General features: G+C 39.4%; 1 protein-coding gene across 7 annotated transcripts in view; it reads right to left on the bottom strand.

Moving 5' to 3' along the window:
* Positions 1-725: 725 nt before the first annotated feature.
* ACTN2 (actinin alpha 2) overlaps positions 726-17,910 on the bottom strand; it is a 67,214-nt gene continuing 50,029 nt past the window's right edge. For 3 of the 7 annotated variants that reach the window (XM_075146523.1, XM_075146520.1, XM_075146522.1), the window contains 9 exons: positions 15,824-15,932; positions 14,853-14,993; positions 14,278-14,460; positions 12,990-13,124; positions 12,322-12,501; positions 11,810-11,956; positions 4,474-4,539; positions 3,398-3,556; positions 726-2,065 (listed from right to left, as the gene is read on the bottom strand). In XM_075146523.1, the coding sequence (XP_075002624.1) occupies positions 1,907-2,065; positions 3,398-3,556; positions 4,474-4,539; positions 11,810-11,956; positions 12,322-12,501; positions 12,990-13,124; positions 14,278-14,460; positions 14,853-14,993; positions 15,824-15,932 (1,279 nt within the window). In that variant the 3' untranslated portion in view covers positions 726-1,906. Of the gene's footprint in view, positions 2,066-3,397; positions 3,557-4,473; positions 4,540-5,681; positions 5,760-11,809; positions 11,957-12,321; positions 12,502-12,989; positions 13,125-14,277; positions 14,461-14,852; positions 14,994-15,823; positions 15,933-17,910 lie in introns of all 7 variants that reach the window. The other 4 variants (XM_075146526.1, XM_075146524.1, XM_075146521.1 and 1 more) reach the window with 4 other exon arrangements.

Below are 17,910 nucleotides of genomic sequence, written 5' to 3'. Positions count from 1 at the left end.
TGCCATTGCTGTAAGGCAGAGCTTCCCGACTTAGTTTGTACGGGCACTGTCATCACAAAAAGAGACGGCACTGCACCACGTCAGTATCAGCAGCGGCAGTAGCAGCTACTGCCTGTGTGCAAGGCAGCACATGCGCTGTAGGAGATGTGATTCTAGCCCTAGTATTTCTGTAAGTCCTCTGCCGGCCTTTGTACACAAGGTGGAGGAGGAAGAGGTATTCGGTCATTGCCTACCTCCTCTGGGATTGTTTTGAAATTGCTCCCATCACATGCACCTTACCTGCAGGGTGCCTGCTTTAGGAACGAATTTGAATCATTCATAGGTTTCAAAGCAAAGGCCAGTGAAAGCATCATTACATACTTAACATCTGCACATGAGGAAAAAGAGAGATACAGAAAAGTTAAGGCCAACATCTTCAAAAGCATTAGTGCCTAAGTCTCACTGAAATCAATTTAAGCGAGGAGTCTAACAAGCTATGGACATCTGTGCTCAGGTGACTTAAATGGAAACTCTGTCCCACTCATTCTGAGCTCTACCTCACTTCATGAGGCCATACCTGTCCCTCCAGCACGTAGTGACCATTGTTCATGCAAACACAGTGTATAGACATGCATGACATACTTTTTGAACTTTTACTTTTAGCAGACTGAAACCTCCTTTAGTGTTCAGAAATATTTCCAGTTCTTAGAGAGAACCACTAGATGATTGCCAATGACAGAGTCTCATAAGGTTTTGAAAAGCAGACTTTATTTAATAGGCACATCATTGCTTTAATAGCACTGGGCTGCACAGCTCACTTCACCATTTGTAAATGGTTTTGTTTGATTACATTGCATTTCCTCAGTGTCGGTAGGATTCAAGTAAAAAAGTTACTGCTTTTATTTCTCTATCATTTCTCAAGATGGAAAAAAAACAGTACAACAACTAGCGCATAGGAGCATAATACAGACAGAACTGCCTGCGATCCAGTTGAAGTCAAGACAAACTCTAATTTGAGCACTGAACAGTTAAAGCTGCAAGACAACCACACTACGTTTGCTCAGATAGGGTTTTGCATTATGCAGGATAGAGATGAATGTTGCCCACTAATACAACAAGGGACTGGCTTTCTTATACTGAGAAACAAAGACTGTCCAACACAGACAAGAATGAGGGTTTCAAAACAAAACAGCTCACATGAAATTAGCTTCCTTATTATTTCTGATTATAAAAGCTGTACTCCCTCAGCTGTAAAAGTTAAAGGCTTAAAAGAAAAGTACTGCTTACAGAACTCTAAACCTGCAATTTAATCAGTTTTCAGCTTCCCCCCCCATATTACAACTCTTTGTGATAAGAGAAAACCATCTTTAAGAGACAAAAGCATTCTGGATTATTTTCGTAGTTAAGTAGTTTACTTGGTTGATACATTTCTCCCCTGAAAAACTGCATTTTAGTATTTTATTAAATTCCACCAGTAGAAGCATACAAAATCAGAAATCATTAGAGGAAAATAATATTGCTCTATGAAAGAAAAAAGCATGACTTCTAACATAGTTTTATGGACATCGTAAAAGAAGCACATGTGGCGTTGAAACATTTTGAAAATGGAGAAATATTTTGTGAGTTTCAATGTTCTTAGGTTTTACATTCTATTTTGTGAATGGAGAAAGTTAATATCTTGCAGGTTGTTTAATATATTTTCTAGCATTGTATAGGACAGACAACCTAAAACCAACAATGCAGAAATCTAGCGTGGCACACACTGTAATATACACTAGTTACTTTAGTTACTAGCACTTTACACTGACGGTACCTACTGTATTTGTAAAACTCATTTTTAAATCAGCTTGTCAAAGCTTTTGAGAAGCAATCTGGGCAACAAGGTGGGTATTTTTAGTGTCTACCATGAATACGGCCAATTACAGAATCAGAGGTCGCTCTCTCCGTACAGTGCTGACGAAAAAGAGGTGTAATCCAGAGCCCCAGGAACAGAACCTGGGCCGGTGTATGGAGGCATTCTCTTGATGCAGTACTGAGCCTGCTCAGGAGGCAGCTCTCGACGTAACTCATCTGCCAGGATATAAGGCTGGGAGGAGGGGAAAGGATTGACAAATTCAGTATGTATTCTTCAAAGACACAAAATATGTTTATTTTCTGTAGCTGTGACTAATAACCTGCCTATTTTCCTGAGACCAAATCTTTTCCTCAGTAAATTCCATCCCTAATGATGAGTTGAATCAACAAACTGATTAGGTCAAAATCTGGTCTCAGGATATGTGACTGTGTATGTTAGCTGCCAAGCACTGTGCAGCCATGGGTAGAGTGCTACTGATACAGCTCATCTATGGATAGGTAGTCAGTATCTCTAAAGTGCCCCGCTGCCCCTTCTGCAGTGACAGGACAGACACGTTTCAGTCAGACCCTGTTAGTTTCAAGGTCCTAACATATTTGTAACGAAAGATGCATTATTGCTCTTAATGATTTGCAGTTGTGACATGAAGGATATCCTCTGTTAACAGACTTGACATTATTTAAAATAGCATTTTTTTCCTGAGACCTTGGCTTTCATCTTCCACATGAATTCCTACTGAGAACATGTCTGGAATTCAAAATGTGGTCCACAGTAACTGAGATCACAAAATCAATACAAACAGCCAGAATGAGAAAATCAATAGAGCAAGCTTGGGCAAATAGACCTGTACTGCTGTGATCTCTCTTTCTCCACAGCACAGGACTGGTTTCCTGGCAGCACTGTTTATGGCCCTGACTCCTCCAGAAGCTCTTGTGTTGCCATTATCCTCCCTTTCATTTTCATACACCACTCACTTGGCAGTGGATCTGGCTGTGGGGAGGAAAGTATGCCAAATTGAGGAGCTTCCTCCACGTACCCAGTAACTAGAGGAGGCCTCCTCCTCCAACTCCTCCTAGGATAGGGGTACACCACATTGCATTGCCCTGTTGAATGAGCTGTCAAGTCACAACATGGCTCACAATTAGGTATTGTCTTGTGCAACTGACCCAAGCAATGTTCCAGAGGACCAAACTCTGCATTGAAACATCCAGACAACAGCATGAAAGGCAGAATGAGTTCCCCTCTAATCAAGGCTGTTGTGTGGAAATAACCTGATGTACAATATACCCATTATACAGACAAACTGTCTAAGTCTTGTCTAAGATGTCTAATTTTATGTTGGCTCTCTGTGATATAAGGGTATACAGACCAAGCCTTGAATTCTGCACCCATTTCAGCTAAGAGTCTTGGTTCCAAACAAGGAGAAAAGGCAAGTGCTTTCTCTGAAGTCTTACAAACTGAAAACAAAGCTTCACTATTACTAAAAGCCTTGTGTAAGACTTTCAGCAAAGAAGGGCTAAATAGGAGAGCTATTGAATCCTTACAGCCAGCAGCACGATGACTGACCTTATCTGAAGCCAGGATTCTGAAGGAAGCTATCACTTGCTCAGCCGTGTCTGTGTCTGCCGTTTCTCTGGTCATGAAGTCAATGAAGGACTGGAAAGTGACGGTTCCTTGCCCATTGGGGTCAACCAGAGACATGATTCGGGCAAACTCAGCTTCACCCTTTCATAGAATCCAAAAGAAAAAAAAAAAAAAAGGTCACCGTAATATCAACCGCCAACAGCCTGTGGGTCTCATGAACCAGCAGGGACCAGTGGTTACACAGTCTTTAAAGTATCTTCCTGACTTAGGAACATAAATGCCAGAGTCAGTGAATCTGGGATCTTAAATGCCCATCCCCCTTTTGTGAACAGGACTCGGCACTTTTGAAAAATGTATTCTTTGTCCTAAATACATAGTATGTACCTTTCCATTAACTTTCTACAACTTCTTTCCCCTCCGGCCCTCCCTCAGTGCCTGTTTAACTTGTTTTAACTTAACACTTCATTTTCCACCCCATCCTAAAACCATTGTAATTTAGGTACCGCACAGGGAGGTGAAACAATAGCCCAAGAAGCAGTGTACTTGCAGACCCACTGAACTAAGAAGTAAGGGAAACAATTCTGACAATTTCATGCCAAATATAGGACAGTTCAACTAAGGCTAATACTTTTTTCCACTAAAAAGGGTGAATCTGGGGGGAAAATTTTAGAATAAATAAGTGAAGGAAAGCAAATGCAACCCCGAAAGCTAGTTTATGAGAATTAAACAGCATCAAACTCATTCTTCCTCATGCAGATAAAAAGGGAGAAAGAAAAACAAATTCATTTAATAACTGTTAATTTCAACTTTTAAAGCTTCCTTAATTCAAAAAGCAATGCAGCAGACCACAGAATATGGTTTTCAAGTGTCTAGTTTTACTTTTAACTTCCTTTTTAACTACTTGAAAATAGAGAAAAAGCAAAGAAACAAGAAACTAGTATCTCTAGTGTAAATTATATTATTAGTATTCTGTCAATTTAAATAAGCTTTAGTGTTGCTGTGGTTAATGTTATAAGCTGTAAGCAGAATCAGTTGCCATTGTTTCTTAAAATTCATACCAAATCATAACCCATTGAAATTAAGCAAGCTCTGAAATCATCATGGTCCATCAATCCATTCTTCCTCTATTGACCAAAACAACGTAAGGAATATAGAAGGGAAGGTTTGAAGAATCCAAGGTAATTTCCAGAGAGATGACGAGTTTAGACCATTGGCATATTGGATCCAGTGTATGAACAGTATTCATTGATATTGCCCAAGCAGGTCACCAGAATCATCATCAGTTTTAAAGGAGGAAGAAGTAACTAACATATTACACACAGGAAACGGACATTTTCACCACAAGAAGTGACATCAGGGAAGGTCAGGGGAGAGATAAGGGAGAAGAGGAGGTGAATGAGACAAGAATACAGAGAACACAACCAGAGAAGACAAAGAGAAGGGGAAGGAGAAAAGTTTGTTATGAAACTAGTCAAACTCAGGAGATGTTCAAGCTGCCTCCCTGATATCAAATGTCTTTGAAAGGTTCTGCACGGGATGCTGTAGTAACTAAAAGTACGGTTAAAAACAGTCTGAAAATAGTGTATCACTGACTATTTCAAATACTCCACTCCAAGGCTAAGGTAGGTACACTATGAGAGCTGTCTGCTGACATATGGGAAATAAGTACAGGGATTTTTCCTTCTGACTGCAGGCTATCAAGACCTGGACTACAGCAGAGAGATGCGCATACTGGCTTAAAGGATGAGACTTGCAAGACTTAGAAGGAGGTCAGTTGAAGACCTTGTATAAAAGGAGGTTGCTCATTTTCCAGGCAATAACATATCTGTGGCGTTCCTGGCTCAGGGCTGAGTAAACATTAAATGGCATGATAGTAAGAAGTTAAATAAACATTTCCTCTGTGTTGTGATACAATGTAGCGGTTTGGAGAGAATTTTGTCATCCTAAATCAGGAGAGAGCAGTAGAGAGCTTGTGTTGAGTCCGAGGAAAGGAAAATTAGCAAAAGTCTGAGTGCAAGAAGCTTAGGAGCTCCCCACAGTTATCTAGTAGAGTCCAAACAAAACATCTCAAACCACGTAAAAGCAACAACCTGACAAATCTTTGAAACATGCATAGAAAATATGGCTCCAAGTGATGCTGACAGTCCGTCTAATCCAGTTGTCTTTTCAAAGCATATGACCAATACATTGGAGTTTAAACCCACAATCTCTTTGGCTATTATTATATTGGCCTATCTGAAAACAGAACAATATCAGTTTCCTCTACCTGCAGGTCATTTCCAACCTGTCCTAGACTGATGAGGCAGGCTTTAAATTCATCAGAATGTAGATTGTCAGATTCATCCTAGCATCCCATCACAGGTCATGCATTTGGGAAGGTGAAAGGAAAGAAAGAAAAATCACAGATCAGGTTAGTTGATTAGTAAAGAACATTCTACTCTTGTGTTAATAACGATGTTTTTACAGAACTTCATGGAAACATAATGTCACCATATTGCAACGAATTACCTAAAAAGTGTACAACTTTTGCAGTTTCATGCTTTAGGTTTTTTCTTAGTGGAAGAGGGTCCTTCAACCACAGAGTTAAAACCGTGCTTCCTCTACAGGTGCTTTTTTAACATCTTTGCTGATAAGGCAGTTTTTATTCTATTGAACTGCCATTTGCTTCCTTCATTTTCTATTGTCATACATTGTATGCGAGATGCAGCAAAAAGATCACTGAACCGGGGAAAAACATTTTTCCCCACTCAATTACTGTTACTTCACTCTTGATATGATAATATTACTTAACAACTGAATATGCATATCTCAAAAGAGAGTAGAAGTACAAAACAATTGATTTCTTGTCTAGATCCAAAATAAATTTATAACTGACATAACTTATTTTCAGTTATCTGTCTTCTTTAATAATCTATACAGTAAGGCTTTGCTTTGAAAACTGACTTTAAAAAAGTCCCATTGAATTCCAGGTTAAATGGCTCCCAGTAACACCACATCAGACTGGATCATTGTTTTGAACCAATATTTTCTTCCATTTTGCAGGTCGAGAAATTCACTTCTTAAAACCAGACTGACTCATCTTTTTCTTCCTGTTCATCAGAGGTGTACTTCAGCTTGAGTTAACATGTATGCAATTAAAGAGATGTTCTAAGAAGAAAAATTACTACCGTTATTGATTTTCCAGACTGACAGTTTGGAGAAGATCCAAGGTTTTCTGTCTGCTACATATTTGCCTGCTGGATGAATAATTTATTTTTGAAAATTTCTATATAGTTATGCATAACTAAAATTACAGGAGTTTTAACAGATGCACTGGGTTTATTTAATATACTAATAGGATGAAGTGGTGCCTTATTAAGTTCATAAGACCATGCATTTTTGACATATCATACTGTTATTATATTGACTCCCTCTGCATCAACCTCCACCAGCTCCATAAAGGGAAGATGAAAAATAACAGTGGGAAGTCAATGACGAGAGATAAAGCAAAGCTGCAAATCTGGAGCAGCATTTAGTTAAAAGCCATAATCACAGTGAAGTTTTTATTTCCTTTAACATTTCTATTTTATAGAATAATTTCTGCTATAAAGCATTCAAAATGGTTTATTTTATCATTCTGAAAATGTTAATCTAGGCTGGCTTGAAACGCTCCAAAACCATCCTGGAGACAGGCTACGGGAGGTCACACCAGGAGTAAAGTCAGCTCATTTTACCTTATTTCTAAAGCCAAAGGTATTACTGTTTGACTGCAAACAAAATGATATAAAAATGGGAGCTAAGAGCCAAATCCTGTTCCTCCTCCTCCTCTACCAGGTGTTGGTAGAGCACTATTAGCTATTGGACTACACCAGGGGGGTGCGTGGTCAGTATGTGCATGCGCTCCTAACCAGCCACACAGGGCAGTGGTAGTCATGCAACAGACAGCAAAGGGCAGACGGGAGTGAGAGAGGCCAGCACATCTACCAAGAAACCATTTTCTTTAGGAGAGGAGCGCAATGGTTGTGCTAGAGCTCACAACCGGCATCTGGTTAAGTGGGACTCCCCAGTGAGGGTCCAAGCAGTTGTGCCATGTGCTATAGCAGGTTCTCACATTCTCGTAGTCAATTTTTTTAATCTGCATCATATATGGCCTAAAAAGGCATCTTTGCCTTTGCAGTATATCAGAGTTTCATGGGATACAATGGTATTTTGCAATTAATGGATAGATCAAGCCCATGCAAGGGCTTGGCTCATTGGGAAATGGCTCTTTGTGTTTATTTGTATTGTTTGCAGACCAACATTAAGCACTGAAATTAGTTTTTTAAAGCATATAAATAACTTTGCCTTCTTCATCTTTTCCTGCCAATACAAAGTAAAACACCAAAATCTCCCTCCATGTTTCATTATTAGTCCCCAGAAATCTTTTCCTTCCCCTTTGTGTTTTATATGTGGCCTTATAAAACAAATGAGCTTCTGAGTCATAGTAATACATTCTTAAATATGTCTTTCCATTTCCTGAATGCTAATTGACCTGCATAAACCTGATCATGTGGTTCCTTTAATAGGGAGCTGTTGTTTTTCTGTTAGTAAAATATAGGGTGGCATGATGCTATTGTTCTGTATGCAGAGCTCCTACTTAAAATCTGTAGTTTGCACAAGAATCGATAGTAGAATATGTTAACAGCCGTTAGGATATTACATGCAGAGCAGCTCCAGATAATTTATCACATACTTCACAATCTTGTTTAGAATTTACTAAATATACTGAATCCGAAAAAGGAATGCCTGCATAAAAAGACTTCAAAACCAGTGACTGACAACACATCTGTGTGGGTGTCCCAATTTGTGTGCATACCATAATCCAGCTATGCACCATTTTGAATGCTTCTAAACTGCTTCTGTGATTCAGACACTGTGTCCCACTTTCTCTTTTTTTCTCTATGCAGTCACATTAAGGAAGGAAATATACCAGCGCTGCTGAAGATTTATATTTATACCTACAACTAGAACGTGCCTTCAGGCACAGCCTCCAGCAAGGAGTAGTGGGCAAGCAAGCAGCATCCTCAGGAATAACCTCTGGGGTACCAGCATGCATACATGTCTGTTGGAAACAGAAGAGCTGCCTCCTTGCCCCAAGGGAAATAGCATATTTACCACTTGCTTTTAACAAGGATGATTTGTAACGCTTTCTGTGCTAGCACATCTTTGCTGGTGGATGCACTGAAAGAAACACAACTCTTCCTGCCCTTGGAATTCTTATATGCATGGTGCCCACTTACTCAGTGCAGTTTGAGAATCAGGGGCATGTGGCCCCCAAAAAAACTTGTAAAATACCGAATAGTTTTCTTTCAAATATTCAAGATGAAGAAGCCATTTAAAACAATTCACCCAATTATTTAACTCACTTTCAAAGGATTAACCACTGCAGAGTTAAGCCTCATAATGGATTATAAACTGTAAGATTTTTACTTTTCCATATATTCTTACTGGGGAGGAAGATGGGGGTTCCTTCCTCAGATTTATAACCAAAGGAAGTTGTTTCTAGAAGCACTCTATACAACGTTGTTAGGTTTAAGTGTACCAAAATACATGCTTTAAAACGGAGAAGGGAGCTATTCTGCATATTAGTACTTTGCTGACATCCTTAACATACACTAAGAGTCAAACATTAAGATATGTCTTAAATTGGAGAAATGCCACAGAAGCCAGAGCTATTGCATGCATAAATGATTCTGTTGTGCTTAGGTATTTAAAGCCTACTCGTCAGGGACAGTATTAATTTTGGGGATCTTTTCTGGCTATTCATCACTGTGAATTGCACTCCAATTTTTTCAGTGTATTTTTTAAACTATGGCAGGCATTCAGAAATGTTGCTAAACGCAAAAAAATTTTTACATATACTGCTAATTCCATCTGACATGGAGAGCCCAGTATTTTTCATGTTAGTGCTTATGTTCATATGATCCAGTTTCATCTTCATTTCTATTTAAGGTAATCAAGACCATAAAAAAATCCATTACTGCCCTCTCTATCTAAACTCCAAGTTTAGAATCTTCATTATTCTGTGTACCCTGAAGGAACTCTGAAGCACCGTGGGTTTCCGTTTTTCACCAACACTAAATATTTGAGTGTGTGAGGACATAGGAAGGATATAAAAATGAAAAACAAACCTGCCTTTCAAACATGTTTGTTCAATGTCTCCTTCTAGCCTGTGTAGATTGAGTCTCATCTGCCCATTAAATTACAGTGTAATTTAATCAGTATCAGTTTCTCTTTTATCAGTGTTTCTACTATCTGTGCCCTGCAGAAAGCCTGGCTTGATGGCTGAGTGGTTTTAGATCTTACCGTCTTCCTTTCTTTAGCTTGCATTATACTACTAAGAACATAATTGCCGCACTGTGTCAGTGCAGAAGTACTTCTAGGCCAATTTCCCACGTCTGATGCTAAGGGAAGGGATATGCTAAAGGGGGCATATGCAAAATGGTCTTTCCCTTAACACGATCCTTCCAGACCTCTTTTTTAAGGCCTTTGGATTACTCTGTGATGGGGGAAGGTAAGGTCGGCAGCTAAACTTGCAGTCCAGGACCAGGTTGTTGAGGCCATAGAAACTGATGAAGCAAGCCTCTATCTCCTTCTGCTTCTGACGTGGCGCTCAGGCTTCCTGCAACGGAAGCAAGGGCAGAAGGGACACTGCCTGAAGCCATGACTCGTTGTAGCCTGAAGAAAGGAGACAGCCAGGGATAGGATCTAGGAGTGGGGAAGCGCTTCTGTATTGCACCTTATTGTCACAGCCCATCTCCAACCTGCCTGCAGCTATGTGACACGAGCGCCTCTTCCAGGCCATACAGCTTTTCCTAAGGCCTTGCTCCATTGTAACCTTTGGTATCTCAAAGTCTTACTGTACCTGCAAAGCCTAAAGATCCATAACAATAGGGCTGGTTGGTGTAGGAGTTAGCTTCTCCATTCAAGACCTTCTGGGGTACCAAGAGATGCCCGTAATATCTCCTCAGCCACTGAACCAACCTTGCCGCAAGCATGGCAGAGAACTCATCTATGAACTACAAAAGTACAGGGATGCTAGAAATGGCCATCTAGTGTAAGATATATTAGGATTCAGTCACCTTGCTTCCTTATCTTTAGAGAGCTGTCAAATCTTTGTGCAAAGTCCCTGGTTTCCCTTAATAGGGTCTCTCAAATACTGCTGTATAATTTATCCAGGCCTGGTACTCTGTCTTGTTTTAATAGCTCTAATTGCTCAGTTATCTGCTCCACTGCATTGGAAAAGCCATTTAGTACACTACTTCCTTCCACCCCCAGGAAATTTATCTCTGCTTCTGCGATGTTATCTTCTGCTTCCTTAGAAAATACAAAAAGGAATTATGCTGCACTAGAATCACATTAAGATTTTCCATAAAATCTGTTCCTGGTTCCTGTGTAGCTAACCTTTCCTATGCTTGTGTGCTTCTTCAAAAAGCAGAGGTTTGGCAATTCTGCTTTTCTTTCTAAAAAATTAAGGATATTCTAAAGAATATTTAGCAAACTATGACTGTCAGCATCCAATACACATCAAGTATAAGTCCAGGTATGGGTAACCGTTTTGGGTAGAGCTGGACAAACAGGATGTCAGTGAAAAGAAAGTGGCATTTTGCTATAGCCTGAAATGATTTGAAGGAGCTGACTTGTGATAACAGAATGTAAGTCGGGGGTTAAGCACAGTCTGCTAACTACAGGAATCTGTACTGGGAAAAAGACAACAGCCTAGTGCTGCATTATGGTAATCTTTTTTCGGTATTTGAAATATGAACTTGGTTTTGAAGGTGGGTTCATGTGAGAGACGTGTTTTCATTCCTACTTTTTTATTCATCCATGACTAGATAACTGAAAAAACCAGCCTCTTATTTCCCACATATAGCCAGAAAAATAAAGGATTTTCCTTGACAGCTATGGGTGCCCCAACTATATTTCCCACAAATCTATTTCTAGGGGAACAAGTTGCAATTCAAAGGAAAAAAAAAAAAACTTGTAATCCAGATTACAGCTAAATTTAATGAGATGAAAGCCGCCAGCAAGTACATAGAACATGCTGCATTGCCTTAAAATAAAGGGGCACGTTATTTTCCAAAACATAGATTTATCCAGTTCTACCTGTTATTTGAACAAATACTCAACCATGTTAGCAGAACTATCATTTTGCATTATATTTAAAGAGTACAAATTAATCTTTAACATATCTGTACAATGCTATGATTTCAGAAGGCTGTAAATTTTTTGTTAACTGATCTTTTCTTCTGTTTTAAAAAGAGCCCATTGCTACTGTGTTTGCAGTTTTTTAAAAGGCTTACATTTGGAATGGAAAGAAACTTGCTTTTGGGAACAATAAGTGTTGCTATTTGAGAAAAAGCAGGAGTACTGTACCCTGTCAAAATGATTGAATGATGCTCTGAAGTCATTCATTTGTTCCTGGGTGATACCTTTGGCATCTCTTGTAAGGATCTGAGTCTCAACCTCATTGATAGTTCGAGCAATGGTGGTAAGTAGGAGCTCCCATCCAACACGGATGTGCTATGAGAGAGAAAATACTGATTTATTAAAGAATCAAATATATTCTTCTAAGAGTATGAAAAGTAGGGTAAGCAAAAAATCAGCTCTAAATATTTATGTGATACCTTTTCCATACCACTAACTCTATATTACGACCAAGGATCATTACAAATAAAAATGGCCTTCAGAAAATATGGAACTGGTTTCTAAATGGGTACTTCTTCACTGAAAGTAAAAATAAGTGAAAATAAAACAAGTCTTATGAGATTATCAGAAAGTCTGCCAAATTCTATCCTTTGTTGCAGTCTCTTCAAGTCAGGGAAGGTAGTTATATGGCAGAAGAGGGCAGAATAAACTAACAAGTACAAGAGAGAGTAAATGGCTACCTCCATAGTATAGTTGGTGTGCTTGTTGTCAAACACCAGGGCTTCTTGTATAAGTTGATGATCTCCTTCCAGTTTGTCAATGTTGTGTTTATAGTTAATGATATTATGCTCATATTGCTTCAGCTGATTCATCTGGTCCTCCAAAGGCCCTGTCATTTCAATAGAGCTGCGGGCAATTTCCTGTCAAAAGAAACAAAGACACATCCCCGCCCCGCAAAATTTAAGCTTCAGATTTGCTAATTTGACCAACGTTCACATAAATATGTAGTATTTTCATACTAAGAAGCAATAGTAATAAAACCTTCATACAGCGGAGACAATAAATTTTACTGTAGAAAACACATTTCAAAAGAAATGTGGCACATTTATTTCTAAAATCAGTATTGAGATCCCAGTGATCCTGGTATCTTTCCTTTACAGAAAGCAGAAGCTAAGTAGTAATTGTTTAGTGATTGATTTTTCAAAACTACATCTCCTGCTCACCATCAAGGTACCACTTGTACAAGCTTCCACAGTTTTAAAAATCATCTTATCAGGTGCTAAATACTTCAGGATCAAACAGCTTGTGAACTATCATGGAGATTGCTGTTGACCTGTACATAAAGCAGAGATAAAAAAATTATAAAACACTTTGTTCGTCAGCTTCTGCGTGAGAGTCTGACACTCACCTCCATCTTGGTCTGGATCCATGGCCCAATGACATTGGCCTGAGCAGCAAACTGGCGACGCAGGCGCTCGTTGGCATGCTGGCGGGCTAGTTCCTCCTGCAAGGATTGATCCCTCTGAGGCACCAGCTGCTTCACCTGTTACAGTGGTAAAACACTAAGTGTGAGTAGGCACAATTGAATAGTTTAAAAACATATGGAACAAATAAGCCTACAGTGACTAATTTTTCTTATTGGTCTGAAGATTGATATCAGAAGGACAAGCCAAAACCATGATCACTATTTTATTTACCAGTTCTGTGCTAACATAAGAAATTGCTAACATGGTCTTGGGTAGCCTGACCAGAGAGACTGACATGGAGAGAGACAAAATTCTCACCTCTGACTGGATTCAAGTTCAAGACAATTATTTAACTTAAACTGTTATTAGAGAAGTTACTTTGTTTTTCTTTTGAAACACAGATGATTTTTCAATCTCTAAGTAATTGTTCTAATAGTCAGTGCAAAACATTTTATTTGAGTACAGCCATTACAATAAGATAACATGAGACACATTCCATCCATCGTGTATATCTGAAGATCTCTAATCCATCGCAAATGCTTTTTTTGGCTTACCCTTCTGGATTGCCCTGGGAGATTCTGAATTTATTGCTTGGTTTTATAACCCATTGAGGGTGTGTTCTTGTCAGTGTAAGTTTATGTATTTGGTAAATTCATGCATTCTACACAATCATTTACTTTCAGCATATTATCTGTCTTGGTACCTAATGAAATAAAATTTGTGTGATCGCTCTAAGAGCCTCTCTTTAATACCTCCCCAGTAATTTTTTAAGGTAATTGCCAATTTCTGTCTAATTGGACAGAACATTAACAGTCCCAAAGATGCTAATTTTTGACAACATTTGTGAAAAGCAGCAGCTGGGTAGAAGAGAAACACAAACTACTGTTTACACTGAGAGAAAGAATACAATCATTTTCTGTTCTTTTGACAGCACCCCCTGTCCCATCCACTGGCCAGCCACCAGCTCTGCACGAGCCCCAACACGTGCTTCTCTTGCCCCACCAAAAAGCCAAAATGGACATAGGTAATACTGAGTGATGGGAGCAAGGGATATTGTGAAACAAGCCTAGCAAACATAAGGGAGAGCATAAGATACTTTAGAAAGTTCGTTCTGGCATCTGATGATTTGGAATAATTTGCAGGTTTATGGTAAAGTTCTCTCACTATTCTCAGTATTCCTAAACTAGAATATTATGTTACAATGTCCTTTATGTAGTTAGCATACATTACCTTTTCCCACTTGGTACGAATCTCTTCCACAGTAACAGTGCTGTAAGGATTGCTTGCGCTTATTCTCATGCTGTAACTCTGAATAACTTTTTCAACTTCATTCTGGATTGACAGTATGGCCTGTCTTTCACCATCTGCCTCTGGCAAAGTAGCTTTAAATTGATCATGTGCAGAGATTAAACTCTAAAATCAGAAACAGAGAGGGAAAGCATGAAAACTTTAATGTTCCTTCCAACATCTGGAAGATCTGCTGTAAATAAGCACAGCTCCTCTCTCAGCCTCCCAAACACCCTGTCTACATGTATCTATAGATACAGGAAATAATACATGTAGATACATTCATGAAACAGCCCTCATTGACTTTATCAGGACCTTCGGTTCTTCCATGATCTCTGGAATATGCTTTCATACCAATGAAGAACCCTATTTATAATAGAGCAGACATTGCCTATCACAAAGGAAATGTCACGACAGAATATGTTTTTTTTCTTACGCGTGTTCTACTCTCCAAGAAGGAAAAGCTTCCTTTCTTGTCTTCTCTATGACTGTAAGCCAAAAAAGAGATAACCATTTACCTGAATTTCTTCTATGCTATGAACAATAAACATGTCCTGTAGGTCTTCCATAGCACCTTCCATCCAGTTGTTGAAAGGAGCAGCTCTTTTGGCAAACTCCAGGTGAAGCTGATCAATTGTTTCGAGCAATTTCTCCGTCCTCTGTAGAGGTTAGGAAAGGTACAATCCTTTGTTACTAGGGCAAGACCTAACTCCACACACATACCCACCCATGCGCAAAGTCATGCCTCATCTTTTCAAAAGCAATTGATCGTATTGTTGACTGATTTCACCACCTGCTTTAAGGATTCTCACTCAAGGCAATAGGACTAATTGCAGTAAAGATACTCTCATATCCAACATGTTAAAAGGGGTGTATACCTTTGAAAGATAACAGGTGAAATGACTTTTTCACTACTGATATTTTAAGTATTTTTGTTATTGTAATCTATCTGCAAATCAATTAAAATCTGCTAATCTTGCTTTAGTAATTTCTTGTAAGTATAAAAAGGAAGAGTTAGACATATGTTTTCCACTTTGGCATGTGTGTGACTCTTTTCTTAAGGAACAAAGTTTTGGAAAGTATCTCAGTGCTTTGGAATACTCACTAACAAAAAAATTAACCGAGTGCTGGCCATTATCCTGTACCTCACCTGATTCAGCTCAGACAAGTATGAAAAGGTAAGCACCTCATGGCTTTTGTTGTCCTTGCTGGACATCAAATTCCCAAAGAGTGGTACTATAAACCACATGCCGTTTGTTGCTGCTTTAGGACTGTCCTTGGCAGGTGAGCACAGACAAGTCTGCTCTGAGTAATTCAATCTATTTGCAAATGAAACCACACCAAAATGAAATGGAGATCTGAGGAAAGGGTTTATTGCTGTTTGGATGCCAAAGTGGATGCTCAGTGGCACTGTTTCCAGACCTGGAACAAATGGTTCATTCTCCCCTCCCTACCTCAGCTGAGCTGCTGATCATTGATCATGGTTTACCTCCAGTGCCTCTCTCCTTTTCTGAGTAAGTGTTCCCAGGCTGTCCCATTGGTCACATATCTTTTGGCATCTATCGTTGACACTTGCAGCATCATGGTAGTCCAGTTCACTAAGAAAGAGTGAAGACAAAAATCTGTGTGACTTTCTGAAAGGCAGGAGCAGTTGCATTGTCCACACTCTTCCACTGGCCCTCAGTAATTCTTCCCCTCTTTTTTGCAATATTCTTCCTCCAAGTAAGCAAGTGTTGCAGTATAGACATGTGTGATCTAGGCATTCAGCATTTCAAGAAGCACAGCACAGGAACAGGATCAACCTCTGTTGTGAGAAAGATCAAGTATCCATCTGTGACATCCAGGTATGAAAGACAATTAAGGTGTCTAGCCATCTTTGTCTCAGCTATTCCTGTGGCACAAGCAATTTGATCTCCTGAAAACCAGAATGCTTCAGTCTGAGGCTTTATCAAGTTTCTGAAGATTGGTACAGTTTTAAATTAATTGGCCTGAAATATACATTTCATTTTAAATAATCCAATGATCCTTTCCAGCCTCATATGCTCTGACATTATTCAGCTGAGAAACAGACCTCAGGTTGCATTCAAAGCATAATCTCTCTTTCATAGGCCTGGCAATACTAATAGGAGCTGCCCAGGTCTGGGGCACAGAGAACAATTTTCATCTTCCTCTCCAGGAACTCCTCACAGAGCTACACCCTAGAACTGACTGGTTCAGAGAACAGGAATCTCCAGAGCCACGTATGCCATCAGCAGGAATCAGTGCACCCACAAAGGATGTAGCAGTTAGCGTTGTTTTTTCACTTGCTTAATAGGCTTATATTATCCTGACAGAAAGCAACTTACTATTCTGCCTAAGACTGGAATAACTTTTTTAGGCTCTGTCCTGAGATTCTGCACTGAGTCTATCTCAAATTGAATTTTTGATCTGTGGCAGATAATCCCCTTGGTTCTGCTGAAGCCATCATAACCATAATGAAATACACGTGTTTGGCACTTTGGAAGCTTACTTTTATTGGTAATCATCATCCACTGAATTTAGCTCTTGGCTGCTCCTTGAGGACACTTTGCCCAGTACCAAACATTGCAGAGATTGTGATTATGTGACAGCATGGCAATATGAAGCTAAGATTTACTTTAAGGCTTGAACAAGGCATTAAATGCAGATAGAATTTATTCCCTTCTTTTGAACATTCTTCTTTAGGCAATTGGCAAGAGGGATGTACAGTTCACTTCTACCAATAACTTAGGGAATCAGAGAGGACAAAATGAGAACAGAGGTAGCTCTCCTCTGTGAAGCTACACTGTAGGCCAGGGGCAGTGTTCATGCTTCCTACTCTAATCTCAGTCAGAGCAATCTGTTTCGGGATAAAGTTGAGAAGTATGCGAACCATTCTGTTTAAAAGAGGCTTCAGATCTGCTGCAATCAATCGACTGTTGAAAGTGAAGAATGGTAAAACAAGTAAAAATAAAATGCCATAACAATTTTAAAAATAACAAAACAACCCAAAATTGTGAAAGTAAAACTGTTACATGTAAGGAGAAAGTTGCCAGCAAATCATACTATACAAGAGCTCCTTAACTCAAAAACTTCTTCCTCCTTTAGAGCAAGCCTTTTTGTTAGCCTTCAAGGGATGCAACAAAAGCCATCTCTCCGTTAAGAAATTTTAAGTTAGAAGCATGGAGTTTTGGATGAGATATATTTTGCTGCTATGAGTTTTTGGCTAGAAGTTGGGGGTTTTTATTACAGCATATTGAGATTATTAGATTATTAGATAATTTTGGGCCCCTCACTACAAGAAGGACATGGAGGTGCTGAGCGTGTCCAGAGGAGGGCAACGAAGCTGGTGAAGGGCCTGGAGCACAAGTCTTATGAGGAGCAGCTGAGGGAACTGGGGTTGTTTAGTCTGGAGAAGAGGAGGCTGAGGGGAGACCTCATCGCGCCCTACAACTACCTGAAAGGAGGTTGTAGCGAGGTGGGTGTTGGTCTCTTTTGCCAAGTAGCTAGCGATAGGACGAGAGGAAATGGCCTCAAGTTGCGCCAAGGGAGGTTTAGATTGGACATTAGGAAAAATTT

Source organism: Calonectris borealis, chromosome 3, assembly GCF_964195595.1.
Source record: "Calonectris borealis chromosome 3, bCalBor7.hap1.2, whole genome shotgun sequence".
Classification (NCBI taxonomy): domain Eukaryota; kingdom Metazoa; phylum Chordata; class Aves; order Procellariiformes; family Procellariidae; genus Calonectris; species Calonectris borealis.
This window is presented reverse-complemented; position numbering and strand designations above follow the sequence as displayed.